Source organism: Lycorma delicatula, chromosome 9, assembly GCF_047948215.1.
Source record: "Lycorma delicatula isolate Av1 chromosome 9, ASM4794821v1, whole genome shotgun sequence".
NCBI lineage: Eukaryota > Metazoa > Arthropoda > Insecta > Hemiptera > Fulgoridae > Lycorma > Lycorma delicatula.
The window spans coordinates 55,718,266-55,734,695 of NC_134463.1; the positions used below are offsets into that span (position 1 = coordinate 55,718,266).

Here is a 16,430-nt window from a genome sequence, read left to right on the forward strand (position 1 = left end):
AAAACCTAACATAAATAAAACTTAAAAACAAGGTTTAATTTTTTTTTAAATAAATATTTACACTGTGCATTATTTGTGGTTTAACTCTCATAAAGACATTACAATGAGGTATTCTGTATTCTGAAGTACTTTAAAAAAATTCAATGAATTATTAATTTTATTTAATGATACTTTTTTGATAAATGATATGTAGAACACATGTAATATATTCTTATAATTATAAAATTTTGTCAGTGAAAATAATAAAAAAATATTTTATAGGTAGAAGTTACGATTATAAAAATGCAATTTTAGAATTTTTAAAATCATTAATTCCAATAATATATATATATTACCATAAATTATTTATATATAAATCACCATAATTTATTTAATGCTAAAAATTTTTTAATCACAATAATTATACAATATTTTTCTAGTTCATCTTTTTTATTTACATTTTTATTTATATTTCCGTACATAAAATAAAAAATTACTTACAATTATATATAAAACATAAAATATACTAAATCCTATAATCATCTCACTAGTACATTACACATAACTGTCTTTATATACAAATATTATTTTTTAATTAGTAAAAAATGAACAATTCTATAAAAAAAGAATTCTTCAAATTACATAAATATATTTATATTTACTCTATTTTACATTTTATACATTCCAATATGTTCTGAGAACAAAATACCTCAACTTATTTGCAATAATGAGATTTTTTTTAAATTTTCAGATGCTATATAATTATTATTTTTTCAATGATATGATACTTAGTTTATAAATCACTCTACAGCAAATCCACAAGTTTCTTCAACAGCTTGACTTAATTTTTCTTTTAATCGTTGACAACTATCGTAGGCAGGTAAATCAATTCTATTAAAACATGTATGCGCTTTAGGTAGATTTTCTTGAGGAGCTTCTATAACATGTATTGTAAATAATCTTGGACCCACTGCACCAGTTGAACCTACATTAAACAAAAAATTGTGATATAAACATACAATTCTGATTCTTTCTAACTTCCTCCTTGTTGCCTGCTTACAATTTTAAAAGTCCGATTAATTAAATATAGTTTAAACTGTGTTGTAATTTTGAGTTTAACTGTTTATTATTGTCCAAAAAAATTACAATGAAATTGTAAACCATACAGTAAGAGTCTCGCAGATATTATTTCATCCGCTCAAAAAACAAAAATTTCTGAAATACAAATAAAACTATTTTTAACAAAATGATACTGATACCAAAAAATGGTAAGACTATTATGGTAATTTCTATTATCAAAAACTGTTAATATAGAATTTTGTTTAAAAAAAAATACATGTTAAATACACAATAGACAATAGATATACAATAATAGATAATAAACAATATTTAAGCTTTCCTTATAATAAGCAAAAAATAGAAAAATTTGTTACAAAACTCTTACCGGCCCAATTTCATTTATATGTAATACATACCATATTTAAAGAAATACAATTCTTATGATTATTCACTATTTAATACGTCTAGACACTCTAGTGTTTACACATTCTTCATTGATTTACAGAGTTTAAATGCCACAAGAATATCAGAGGCAGGATACAATCAAATAAGTTAATAATCATTCACAAAAATGAAATCTTACCATATTTTTCAGTGTTTATATCAAAACTTCCAAATGATTTTAAACAAATATCATTTAAAGGTATTGATTGGATTCGCTACTTTCATCAGGCAGAAAGGTGTGAAAATTTTGCAGCCTCATGTTACTGTTAACTCAGACATTGGATGTAACTCAAATGGATGTATTCATCCATCACATCAAATAAATTCTGGTTCTGCTTAATTCAAAATGATTCAATATAGTGATATATTAAAGAGCTCCTCTTATGTTGTTCGGTGATGCTTTTATTAAATTTTATCTGGTTATTATTTTACTTATTTTTATTATCTCAATAATTCTTTATATCATTGCTGGAATTATATGTGAAGAATTACATAATTTTTTATTAATTTCTTATAATTGGAGTTCTTTCTGTTTATATTTTGTGAAGAAAACTTAGCCTCATTTATTTTCTGATCTTATTTTAATAGGTTTAAGTTATTCTAACCTTAAAGTGCAAAAATAATCTACATTTCTATAGAATAACATTTCATGTCCACATATAGGGCTTAGCCTATCTAAACATAATTATTTGCGGTTAATAGTTATATACTGTGAATAAATAAATGAATAAAAATAAGTAAATATGTATGTACTACCTATTTTAACCATTTGTAAAACTAATAAATAAAACTCATGTATAAAATAACAAGTAGAATATCTTAACATTAAAGGTGTTTTTCTAACTTACAAGAACAAATATAAAGGTTAAAAAAAAGTTATCGTCAACACTTATAATGAATTATATGGGTGAAAAAGAAGATTTTTGATTTTTCAAATACAGATATTTGTTATTACTGTGTTGTTATATTAATGTTTCTTATTTTTTACTTTAACTCTTTCAAACTGACTGCTGCAAATATCTATCAGCTATTGGTTACAGATAGGTAGAGTAGGAATAGAAAGAGGCTGGCTTTACTCAGTAAGCATCTCAGCCAAAGTCGCTGCAAGGTCTAATTCATGGCGTGGTTTACAATGATTAAAAGTAAATTTAAAATGTTCTTGATTATAATAAAATACTTTTTTAAATTTATTTATTAATGTTTAAATACTAATTGTTTATTTTTTAGACAGAATTATTTTTTTATCCTCATAAAGTTTCAACATCATAGCAGCCTTTTCCTGTAAATAAATTTTGATTTATAACAACAAAAATGTAATTATACAGAAAATTAAAACTGATTACTTAAAAAAATTAAGATTATACAAATTAAAATCAAAGAAAAAAAAAGAATTATATATTTTTTTCTTTAATTTTCGAACTACTAAAAATAATAATACTGTTTTAATGCCATTTGTGTAAAAATTCAAACTTTTATTTTTCTTCAATTTAAATTTGTTATTTTTTAATATTTATCAAAATGTTATTTCAATTATAAAAAATTATTTACTGAATGGTTTTCTTATAACTTATATCAACAATTTACATAATAAAAAAATTCAAATTTTGGTTTATCTGTTTTGATCAGAAACAGTCAGCTGTTCCGATTTTTTGCATATACTATTATCAGACACTATAAATTTGATAAAAGAAATACAGAAAAAAACATATAATTAAGCAATTGAAAGGAGAGTGGAAGAAGTGTTAGGAGAAGACCAATTTGATTTCAGGAAAAGTGTAGGGACAAGGGAAGCAATTTTAGGCCTCAGATTAATAGTAGAAGGAAGATTAAAGAAAAACAAACCAACATTCTTGGCATTTACAGACCTGAAAAAGGCATTTGATAACGTAGACTGGAATAAAATGTTCAGCATTTTAAAAAAGTTAGGGTTCAAATACAGAGATAGAAGAACAATTGCTAACATGTACAGGAACCAAAAGCAACAGTAATAATTGAAGAACATAAGAAAGAAGCCGTAATAAGAAAGGGAGTCCGACAAGGATGTTCCCTATCTCCGTTACTTTTTAATCGTTACATGGATCTAGCAGTTAATGATGTTAAAGAACAATTTAGATTCGGAGTAACAGTACAAGGTGAAAAGATAAAGATGCTACGATTTGCTGATGATATAGTAATTCTAGCCGAGAATAAAAAGGATTTAGAAGAAACAATGAATGGCATAGATGAAGTCCTACGCAAGAACTATCGCATGAAAATAAACAAGAAGAAAACAAAAGTAATGAAATATAGTAGAAATAACAAAGATGGACCACTGAATGTGAAAATAAGAGGAGAAACGATTATGGAGGTAGAAGATTTTGTTATTTTTTTTTTTTTGTCTTCAGTCATTTGACTGGTTTGATGCAGCTCTCCAAGATTCCATGATTTTGTTATTTGGGAAGTAGAATTACTAAAGATGGATGAAGCAGGAGCGATATAAAATGCCGAATAGCACAAGCGAAACGAGCCTTCAGTAAGAAATATAATTTGTTTACATCAAAAATTAATTTAAATGTCAGGAAAAGATTTTTGAAAGTATATGTTTGGAGTGTCGCTTTATATGGAAGTGAAACTTGGACAATCGGAGTATCTGAGAAGAAAAGATTAGAAGCTTTTGAAATGTGGTGCTATAGGAGAATGTTACAAATCAGATGGGTGGATAAAGAAACAAATGAAGAGGTGTTGCAGTAATTAGATGAAGAAAGAAGCATTTGAAAAAATATAGTTAAAAGAAGCGGCAGACTTATAGGCCAAATACTAAGGCATCCTGGAATAGTCGCTTTAATATTGGAAGGACACGTAGAAGGAAAAAATTGTCTAGGCAGGCCACGTTTGGAATATGTAAAACAAATTGTTAGGGATGTAGGATGTAGAGGGTATATTGAAATGAAACGACTAGCACTAGGTAGGGAATCTTGGAGAGCTGCATCAAACCAGTCAAATGACTGAAGAAAAAAAAAAGAAAAAAAAAGCAATTTCATTTAATTTATGAAACTGCTTCCAAAAATCAGCCTTACACTGAATGGTACTTACTGTTAAACTGCTATTACTTACGGGTTTAGATAAATGATCTAATTTTAACATTCATCATAGATAAAGGGAAGAGGAGGATTTAGGACAGCTATCAACCAAATAAACTTAAAACTTTTACCTTGTAAAGCTTTAAACCCTTGCAGAGGAACACGTGAACTTCCAGTAACAAACTGTAGTAACCTTGCTCGCATTTCTTCACCATACTGTTCAACTATTTCCCAAAACCATTTTACAACAGGGGTTTCAGGTGAGCAATGCTGAAAGTTAATAAATAAATAAATATATATACAATAAATGAATATATATTTTCACACATACACGCATATGCACACACAGGTGAATAAGCATCTGTAGTATTAAACTACCACTCATCTCTAAATAAATATAACTAAGTAAGCTTGAATCCCATAGTACATAGTATTACTTATAGTAGGAACATAGTATTTACTTAGTTCCTTTCCAAGTTTAGAATTTTTTTTTCATTTTTATAATTTTTATTATAATATATATATATATATATATATATATTATATCTGTAATTTTTAGTTTAAATTATAATATAATAAAAATTTAGTAACAAAACTTAATACTGACTTGCTTGAAATATACGTGAAAGAGATATGTAATTTTATTTATTTTTAAATCCATAACAGAAGAATGACATAACTTTATTAAAATTATTTTCTCATGAATTGTAACTGCAAATTCTGCTATAAATACGCAAGTCTAAATTACAGTTTGCTATATTCTTGTCTGTGATGGTCGATGATATTAATTTTTTCTATTTGAAGGCAAAGCAGTTAAGAAGTGCCTGGGTTCAGTATCTAAGGGGTGTTAGAGGTAATTTAAAATGTAGTTAGAAAAATAATAGTAATGGTTTTTGAGGTGTATTTTTAAAAAAAAAATTTTAAACATAATAAAAAAATTTCATATGATTTGAAAAGATATTAGTTTAAAAAATAAGCTATAGTTTTACTTGCCAAAAAGTTATGTAGTCTTGAAAATGTATTATATATGTGGCAAAAAAATTGGGAGTATACGAATACTTTGGTTTTCTCATAGATATAATAAAATTTTACAATTATGCAAATTTTACATGGTCTTAAAGAATACAAAATATATTTTAAAATGTTTAAAATATATAAACAATTATTTTATTTCAAAAATGTTATGCGGTCTTGAAATAAGATTCTAATAAAACCTGGCTACCAAATCTATGATTTCATGAAAATGACCCAGTTTAGGAAAACAAAAATAATAATCTAATAATAATACAATAACACAAACATAAAAATATGTAAGGTGTGGCTATTAAATAATGAAACTGCGCATGTACCAAATTTGTACGACCAACAGCTGTGTAGCATGAAGCCTTCTTTTTTGATTGTTGCCACACCAGTTTCTGTAGACATAGTCTGGTCGTGGCCTTCGTTTGGATAACATCTGTGTTTTGTTTTGCCGAAAAAATGATAAGTGTTTTATTAGAGCAAAGAATTGTCGTGAAATTTCATATGAAACTTGCAAAAACCACTACTAAAACTTACTTTTATTAAAAAAAAAAAAAGTATATGGCAATGAATGCTTAACGAGTGTGTGTGGGTTTTTGAATGGTTTAAGCGTTTCCAAGATGGACAAGAAAATATTGAAGATGATGTTCACGTGAGTCGCTCTTCCATGTCAAAAATGGATAAAAATATTGAAAAAATTGTTTTCTGAAGGTCAAACTATTAATCAACATTAATAGTCAACATCAATCAACCTTAATAAGAAAAAAAAATAAGTGAAAAAATAAGAAAAACGATCTGAATTATGGAAAAACAAGTCATGGGTTCTTCATCAGGACAACCCACTGATTCACACTGCATTTTCTGTCAAGACTTTTTTGTCAAGTATAACATCCTAGTATTAGACCATCCGCCTTATTCACCTGACCTGGCACCATGTGACTTTTATCTGCATTAAAAGGAACAAGATTTCAGACTGTTGAAGCTGTGAAAGAAAAAGCGGAACGTGCCATGAAAGAGCTCACAGAAGACTTCCAGCACTGTTTTGAACAATGGAAAATTCGCATGATGTGTTTTAGGGGTAGAGGGGGTGTATATTGAAGGGAATAATAACTAAATATGTATTAATTTGAAATAAAATATTTTACAGCATTAGTCTCATTATTTAATAGCCACACCTTGTATAGCACAGTTTAAGAATGTATAATAACAACAATACAAGAGATTCAAGCACAAAAACATTAATTAAACAGGCTACAATATCACTCTTTTAAAAAAAAAATTGCAGGCAGATAGAACCATGAAATTGTGATACAATGTAAAATTTAAGAATGAGAAATATTTTTTAGAGGTCTGTCAGACGATAACCAAATTATTTTTTTTAATCTTTATTTTACAGATTATTGGTCCTTGTCCCCTTCAAATTTCTCCCCTCCCCTATTCACACACTTTTCCCAGCGATTTTTCCAGTTCACGAAGCAGTCCTGGATAGCTTCATTTGAAATGACCTTTAAGGTCTGTGATGAATTGGCTTTAATGTCATCAATAGTCTCAAAACAGTGTCCTTTCATATCTGATTTTAATTTTGGAAATAAAAAAAAAATTGCAAGGAGCCAAGTCTGGCGAGTAGGAAGGCTGAGGGAGGACGGTCATCTGATTTTTGGCCCAAAACTGACATAGCTGAGTGTGTGGGTGCATTGTCGTAGCGAAGGAACCATGAGTTGTCTCGCCACAACTCTCATTTCTTTGCACATTTTTTCACGCAACCTTTGTAAAATGCCTTGATAGTACACACGGTTCATTGTTTCATTTTGTGACAAGAATTCAAAATGAACAATTCCATTAAAATAAAAAAAAAAAACAAATTTGACATTGGATTGAGGCTGACATGTGCTTTCTTGGGGTGTGGAGATCTTTTGCCAATCCACTGTGATGATTGAACTTTTCTCTCTATGTTGTAGCCATAAACCCAGCTTTCGTTTCCCGTTATGATCCTTTGCTTGAATGTTTCACTGTCATTGGCTTGTTAAGAAGTTGCTGACAAATGTCCAGTTTACGTTCTTTCTGCTGTTCGATCATCAAACAAGGAACAAACTGTGCTGCAATTTGATGCATGTTCAATTTTTCAGTCAAAATGTCTTGGCATGATCTAGTTGAGATGCTAACCTCTTCTGCAAGTACTCTGACAGTCAATCGGCGATTTGCATGGATCAATCATTGATTTTTGATTTTCTGAACATGGGTGTCATCAGTTGCAAGTCGAAGGCCTTCCTTCCAGTTCAGTTTGAAGGTCAGTCAAGGGTCATATGTTCAACTGACTGTTAAACCATGAAAACCATTCGTAACATTGCATATGACCCACAGCATCATCTCTGTAAGCTCAAAAGTTGAAACGTTTCTGTGAAAGTTTTTCCAGTTTCACGCAAAATTTTCAGTTTTATCGTTGCTCCTGAAAATTGCACATTACAAAAATTGCTACTGACACTTAAACACGATACAATCAAATAACAATAACACAAAAACTAAACGAGATATCAGCAACACAAGAACATGTGGTTACAGAGTAGGTTACATGAAACACAATGCTGCCAATTGCATATCACTAAATTTCTCCATTGGCGCGTAATTAAAAATGTTCAGTTATTTTTTGAACAGACAAAAGGGGTGATTTAAAAGGAAGGCCTCTTATTCCTCTTAGTCTATATAAAAAAGAGCTGACATTGTCATAATGATAAAATGAATGAACAAACATAATTTAAATCCAATATAATTTTGGATCTGATATAAAAAAATGCTTATATTTCAATTTAATCTAATGTTCTAAACATTATTAATACTTGAAAGGAGATTTAAAATAGCTTGAATAAAAAGAAGTTTTTGAAGTATATTTTTTAACTCAAAAGCAAAAAGACACTCTTAAAACATTAAGTTTTTTAAAAAGAAAATCAAATTTCATCTCGAATTATGATAAAATATTTGAAGGTGTTTGTCTGATGCTTACTTATAACATTTATTATTTTTAAATAACTAAATTGACCTATGTGAAGGAAATATGAATTTCTTTTAAGGTAGTATTTTGTAAATCATAATTATTAAGAAGAATACAAAAGTTTAATGTAAGTATACAATAGCCATTAACTCCAGCTGAGAAGTTGTGTACAAAAACAGTAACTTCAAAAACACCAGGGAAATATTCTGAACTACTGAATTCAAAACTAAAGTGGAAGTAAGAGAAGATATAAATAATAATTTAAAAAAAATGGGATATACAAGAATTCCATTACATTATAAGAATTACCTTCAGTCTTGTGTTCTGTTTCCAGTCTGCGATATCAATTGTACCTAATCCACCAATAATTAATTCCATTTCTCTTTCATCAAATGGTCTTAGTAGATGTGCAGGAACTAACTCTGTAAAGCCTTTCTGAAGAGCAAGAAACTGTTGCTCAATTCCTCTCATAAAGCGATAATTCACATACAACCTGAAATAATAAATAATAAAAATAAGCTATCCAGAAAACATTTCTGAAGAAAAATTTGTTCATGGAATATGATAATGTGAATCTGCTAGAGATTTAATCTCCAGCCAAAAATTTACCTGAACATTATCTTGGCTGTGATAAAATTAACTCATTAACCCTACCTCATAATACCTACCTCATAATATTTTATCATAAAATGAATAAAAACAATAATCAAAAGCGATAAAAAAAAACCAAATAGAATACAGATAGATTCATTCATTCAAGTACAGATTAAAACATAAACTTAATGCAAACTATACTACAGTTAATTAAAATTTACCCAAATTAAAATCTAGAACAATATCCTATTTTACATAAAACTTCATTAACATTTGTGATCTTGTAATATTGTATAAAGTGAAAGGTTTGAAAATTAATTCGTGGAATGGTTATACTGTTATTTGTGTGGTAATTTGGTTGGAATCACACAAGTAATTGCGTTTTTAATAATAAATGCATATGCCTTGAGCCAAAAGAACTATTAATTAGTTGGCCTCTGTAAAAATAAAGATCTACATGTAAACTTTGTAAAATAAGCAACAAGTTAACATCAAATTTTGTTTGGAAATCAATAAAACAGAAATTGCTATTGCAATTTAAGAGCTGTTGAAAGTAGCATATGGCAAGGTTATTTTGAAAAGTATCAAGTTCCTTTAAATTAACAACATTCAAAGATGCATTAGATATGAGTGATGAGCCCCTAGAAGAGAGCAGCTAAAATAAAGAATGACGTAGACAAATGTGAATAGTGATTTAGCATGGTTTGATAGATGATGTGCATGAATGAAAAGTGGCAGATGAAAAGAGTAAAAAATTGTTTTCAGAGAGAAAGACCTGAATTGTTGGCTGACAAATGAATCATCAATCATGACAGTGAACCAAACCATGGTATGCTTACAGTAAGAGTTTCAACCAAAAAAATTGATCTCTGAATCAGATCATCCTGCTTACTCACCCCCATAATTCACCCTTACTCACCCTACTTAGTCCTCTGTGATTTCTGGATATGCCCAAAATTAAATACCGCATGAAAAAGACAAAGATTTTCTGAATGATATGCATCATAAGGTGGTAAAGAAAATCAAGATTCTTGAAAAAAATTCTAAGCTTATTTCCAAAAGTGAGAATACCATCTAAACTTGTGTGTAGATGCATAACGGGAGTACTTTTCTTTTACAGGTGCATTCTGCAAATTAAATATTCATATTTTAAATTTACTTTTTTATTTAAGAAAAAAAAAAGCTAACTACAAATATGTACTCATTTTCGATTTTTAGGTACTGTATTGGTCCAATCTTTCTTATACTTAACACTAAATAACATGTATGTTCTCTATGTTTATAAGGCATAATTGAGTGAATTCAAAGGAATATAAACATCTATTGTCGTTCCCAATATGAAAAATAAACACAAATTTCATTGAAATCAAATTTGAACAGGGTATTATAAATTTCTAAGGTAGAACTGTATCAACACTGGAAGTCTTGCCTTCAAAATTAAACCAGCAGGGACATTTCATACAAAATATTATACATTGGTCACACTACACACATGGCTTTTCACTATCCTTGAGCCAAAGCAACTTGTTTTATCACATGACTACTTGCTATTCATGATTAATCTTTAGTAGTTTTTTGATTTTTCAATAAGAATGGAAAAAAGGATTGTTTCCTTATCCATTATGCAAATGAAAAAGCACAAAACAAATCATAAACAAAATTAATCTTCTTCATTGTAAATAGAGAAAAGGTATTTACATGATACTGGTCATCCAGTTCCTATCATTCCCTAAATCCGGTAATATTGAGGAATGAGTGGTTTTGTTGTAAGAATTGACTGTTCTCTAAATGACAATGCTCATGGCGATAGTATGGATCAGCCTGAATTTTCTCAACACATGTAGAGTTGACCATAAATGGATCAATCTTTGTTTTGAACTGTTCCAAACTAGAAAACGATATAGATAAAAAAAAGAAATGGTGGTAGATTTGCCTATGTTACGGTCTCTCTTTTTCCTGCTTAGCCTCTGGGAATTACCATTCAGGTATTACTTCAGAGGATATGTATTAGTGTAAATGAAGTGTGGTCTTGTACAATCTCTGTTAAGTTTTTATATCATATTTGTTTACATTTAAAAATATTGTAATGGCAGTTTTAATTGTCGTAATTCTTTTTCTGCCGCTCAGCTGACTCTATTGTAGACAAGACAAATCATGTAGTAGTTCAGTTATACAGTTACACTCAACGTATTCATTTATTCTATTCAATTCATTAAACATAATATGTAGTAGTTCCTCCTCTATGAATCATGAGACCTTGCCGTTGGTGAGGGGGCTTGAGTGCTCAGGGATACAGAGTAGCTGGACCGAAGGTGCAACCATATCCGAGAGGTATCTGTGTATCTGTTGAGAGCCAGACTAAGGAATGATTCCTGAAAGAGGGCAGCAGCTCTTTCAGTAGTTGTTAGGGGCGTGAGTCAGAATGACTTAAACGGCCATATCAACATCACTCAGTCCTCTGAGTACTGCGCAGCTGAAAGCAATGGAAAACTACAGCTGCTTTTTTCCAAGAAAATGTGGCTCTCTGCATTTTCATATAGCAATGATGGAGGCAACTTCCTTGGTAAAATATTCCGGAGGTAAACTAGTCCCCCGTTCGGATCTCCGGGTGGGGACTACTAAGGAAGGGGTCACCAGAAAATTAAAAAATAACATTCTACGAGTCGGAGAGTGGAATATTAGAAGTTTAAAAAAGGTTGGTAGGCTAGAAAATGTAAAAAGGGAAATGGATAGGATAAATGTGGATGTAGTAGGAATTAGTGAGGTTCGGTGGGAAGAGGAAGGCGACTTTTGGTCAGGTGATTTTAGAATAATTAACTCAGCTTCAAATAATGGGCAGGCAGGAGTAGGTTTCATAATGAACAAGAAGATAGGGAAGAGAGTAGAGTATTTCAAAACGCATAGCGATAGAATCATTGTAATAAGGATAAAATCAAAACCTAAACCGACAACGATTGTTAACGTCTAAATGCCTACAAGCACCCATGAAGATGATGAGGTAGAGTGTGTATACGAAGAGATTGATGAAGCAATTAAACACGTAAAAGGAGATGAAAATTTAATAATAGTTGGAGATTGGAATGCAAGCATTGGAAAAGGCAAGCATTGGAAAAGGCAAGGAAGGAAATATAGTGGGTGAATACGGGCTGGGCAAAAAGAATGAAAGAGGGGACCGACTTAGAGTTTTGCACGAAGTATAATTTAGTAATTGCCAACACCCAATTTAAAGATCATAATAGAAGAATATACACTTGGAAAAAGCCAGGCGATACTGCAAGGTATCAGATAGATTATATCATGGTTAAGCAAAGATTTAGAAACAAACTCGTTGACTGCAAAACTTACCCTGGAGCAGACATTGATAGCGACCATAATTTAGTGTTAATGAAATGTAGATTGGGGTTTAAAAAACTGAAGAAAAGGTGTCAGATGAATCGGTGGAATTTAGAGAAGCTTGAGGAAGAGGAGGTAAAGAAGATTTTTGAGGAGGACATCGCAAGAGGTATGAGTAAAAAAGATAAGGTAGAAAATGTAGAAGAAGAATGGGAGAATTTTAAAAAGGAAATTCTTAAATCAGCAGAAGCAAACTTAGGCAGAATAAAGAGAACTGGCAGAAAACGTTGGGTTTCAGACGATATATTGCAGCTGATGGATGAACGTAGAAAATATAAGAATGCTAGTGATGAATAAAGTAAAAGGAACTATCGGCAATTAAGAAATGCTATAAACAGGAAGTGCAAACTGGCGAAAGAAGAGTGGATTAAAGAAAAGTGTTCAGAAGTGGAAAGAGAAATGAACATTGGTAAAATAGAAAGAGCATACAGGAAAGTTAAGGAAAATTTTGGGGTACATAAATTAAAATATAATAATGTGTTAAACAAAGATGGTACACCAATATATAATATGAAAGGTAAAGTTGATAGATGGGTGGAATATATTGAAGAGTTATACGGAGGAAATGAATTAGAAAATAGTGTTATAGAGGAAGAAGAGGAAGTTGAGGAGGATGAAATGGGAGAAACAATACTGAGATCTGAATTTAAGAGAGCATTAAAAGATTTAAATGGCAGAAAGGCTCCTGGAATAGACGGAATACCTGTAGAATTACTGCGCAGTACAGGTGAGGAAGCGATTGATAGATTATACAGACTGGTGTGTAATATTTATGAAAAAGGGGAATTTCCATCAGACTTCAAAAAAAGTGTTATAGTCATGATACCAAAGAAAGCAGGGTCAGATAAATGTGAAGAATACAGAACAATTAGTTTAACTAGTCATACATCAAAAATCTTAACTAGAATTCTATACAGAAGAATTGAGAGGAGAGTGGAAGAGGTGTTAGGAGAAGACCAATTTGGTTTCAGGAAAAGTATAGGGACAAGGGAAGCAATTTTAGGCCTCAGATTAATATTAGAAGGAAGATTAAAGAAAAACAAACCAACATATTTGGCGTTTATAGACCTAGAAAAGGCATTCGATAAGGTAGACTGGAATAAAATGTTCAGCATTTTAAAAAAATTAGGGTTCAAATACAGAGATAGAAGAACAATTGCTAACATGTACAGGAACCAAACAGCAACAGTAATAATTGAAGAACATAAGAAAGAAGCTGTAATAAGAAAGGGAGCCTGACAAGGATGTTCCCTATCCCCGTTACTTTTAGTAAGAGTAAAAAGGATTTAGAGGGATTTGCCAAGAGTAAAAAGGATTTAGAAGAAACAATGAATGGCATAGATGAAGTCCTACGCAAGAACTATTGCATGAAAATAAACAAGAACAAAACAAAAGTAATGAAATGTAGTAGAAATAACAAAGATGGACCACTGAATGTGAAAATAGGAGGAGAAAAGATCATGGAGGTAGAAGAATTTTGTTATTTGGGAAGTAGAATTACTAAAGATGGACGAAGCAGTAGCGAAATAAAATGCCGAATAGCCCAAGCGAAACGAGCCTTCAGTAAGAAATATAATTTGTTTACATCAAAAATTAATTTAAATGACAGGAAAAGATTTTTGAAAGTATATGTTTGGAGTGTCGCTTTATATGGAAGTGAAACTTGGACAATCGGAGAATCTGAGAAGAAAAGATTAGAAGCCTTTGAAATGTGGTGCTATAGGAGAATGATAAAAATCAGATGGGTGGATAAAGTGACAAATGAAGAGGTATTGCGGCAAATAATGATGAAGAAAGAAGCATTTGGGAAAATATAGTTAAAAGAAGAGACAGACTTATAGGCCACATACTAAGGCATACTGGAATAGTCGCTTTAATATTGGAAGGACAGGTAGAAGGAAAAAATTGTGTAGGCAGGCCACGTTTGGAATATGTAAAACAAATTGTTAGGGATGTAGGATGTAGAGGGTATACTGAAATGAAACGACTAGCACTAGATAGGGTATCTTGGAGAGCTGCATCAAACCAGTCAAATGACGACAAAAAAAAAAAAAAAAAAGTTACACTTAACGTATTCATTTATTCTATTCAATTCATTAAACATAATAAGTAGTAGTTCAGTTATACAATTACACTCAACGTATTCATTCTATTCTATTCAATTCATTAAACATAATATGTAGTGGTTCAGTTATGCAGTTACACTCAACGTACTCATTCTATTCTATTCAATTCACTAACATAATACTACTCAATATATTCAATGCGTTATTACAATTACGACAAATAAAACTATCAAAATTCAATCAAAAATGTTTCAATAATAAATGTATTCAGTCAAATAAATAAAGCATATTTAATACATATTCGTCTATAATCATTCAACTTCAAACAATCAACATATTTATTTGGTCCTCCTATCCGGATTTGAACTTCAGCAACGTATGGATTCAACATATTTATTTGGTCCTCCGAGCCGGATTTGAATTTCAGCAACATATGGATTCGACGTATTTGATTTTAAGCTGTAAGTTTTAACATTGACTTAATTCGTATAGACGTATAATGTAATTTAATTCAAAATGACTGAACAGGAGACACTCAACAGTAAGACTTTGCAGACTAATAGCAAGGAACGTTTTAAAAAAACGTGGTATAATTAAAGCAACAATCACACGAATCAATACCTTTGTTGATAATTTTAACCCCACAAACAATGAAATATATTCTTTACAAATAAAATTAAGAAATTTTTAGAATTACAAGTTAAATATGATGGCATTCAGTCTCAGTTGGAAGCTGTTGATGAGAATATAGCTGAAGACAGAATACAAACTGAAGATAATCTATGTAACATAGAATGTAAATTAAAATCTTTGTTAGATAAAATGTCTATAAAACCTCCTGATAAATCAGATCCTACCGATATGAAACCAATTAATAATCAAATGCAATTCTTACAGCCAATTAAATTGCCATGTTTTAGTGGAAATTTACTTGACTGGCAGTATTACTTTAATACATTTAATGACTTAATTCATTCTAGAAATGACCTATCCGATATTCAAAAATTACACTACTTACAGTCATCTTTAAGGGATGAGGCCCTTAATATCATCAAAGACTTACTAATTACAAGGGAAAATTATTCAGTCGCCTTAAATCTCCTTAAAAAAAGATATGATAATAAATACATAATCTCTATTCATCTTATTGAAAATATTTTAAAAATTGGTTTCATTGAAAAGGAGACTGCAGATAATTTAATCATTTTATTAATAAAATTAATTCTTGTATAAGTTCATTGGAGGCAATGAATTTACCTGTAAATCCTTATGAGCTCATTGTTATGCAATTACTAGCATCAAAATTAGACAAAAATACTTGCAAAAATTGGAAAGAAAGACTTTCTAATGAAAACTTTCCTAATTTCAAAAACTTTGTTGAGTTTCTTAATAATAGAAGACAAATACTTGAAAATGTTGCAGTAAACTTGAGTATAATTCGCAATCAAATAACACTCACTCTTTTAACAAACAAGTATTTAACAAACCCTTTAAAGGTCAAGGGAAATATAACAATACAAATAAAATTTACAGAAGAAATTTAGTTAGTTACCATGCAAATTCAAAAATTATTCAATGTACTATGTGTAAATCCGATCATTATTCATATACATGTAAAAAATTTCTTGATTTAACAGTAGATGAATGCAAGGAATTTTTAGTCCAAAATAAGTGTTGCTTTTATTGTTTTCGAACAGGTCACTTTGTAAATAACTGTATGAATAAGCATGTATGTAAAACATGTTCCAAAAAGCATCATTCCTTAATCCAAACAGAGGAAATTAATAAATCTAGCTCTAAGCCTGAAAATAATACTTATTGTGCATTAAA

The 16,430-nt window shown here is 30.1% G+C and overlaps 1 protein-coding gene across 2 annotated transcripts in view; it reads right to left on the reverse strand.

Moving 5' to 3' along the window:
* Positions 1-389: 389 nt before the first annotated feature.
* Smurf (SMAD specific E3 ubiquitin protein ligase) overlaps positions 390-16,430 on the reverse strand; it is a 157,123-nt gene continuing 141,082 nt past the window's right edge. The window contains exons 13-15 of one of the 2 annotated variants that reach the window (XM_075374744.1): positions 8,857-9,040; positions 4,673-4,811; positions 390-964 (exon numbers count right to left, since the gene is read on the reverse strand). In XM_075374744.1, coding sequence (XP_075230859.1) covers positions 780-964; positions 4,673-4,811; positions 8,857-9,040 — 508 coding nt within the window. In that variant the 3' untranslated portion in view covers positions 390-779. The remainder of the gene's footprint in view (positions 965-4,672; positions 4,812-8,856; positions 9,041-16,430) is intronic. The other variant, XM_075374746.1, reaches the window with a different exon arrangement.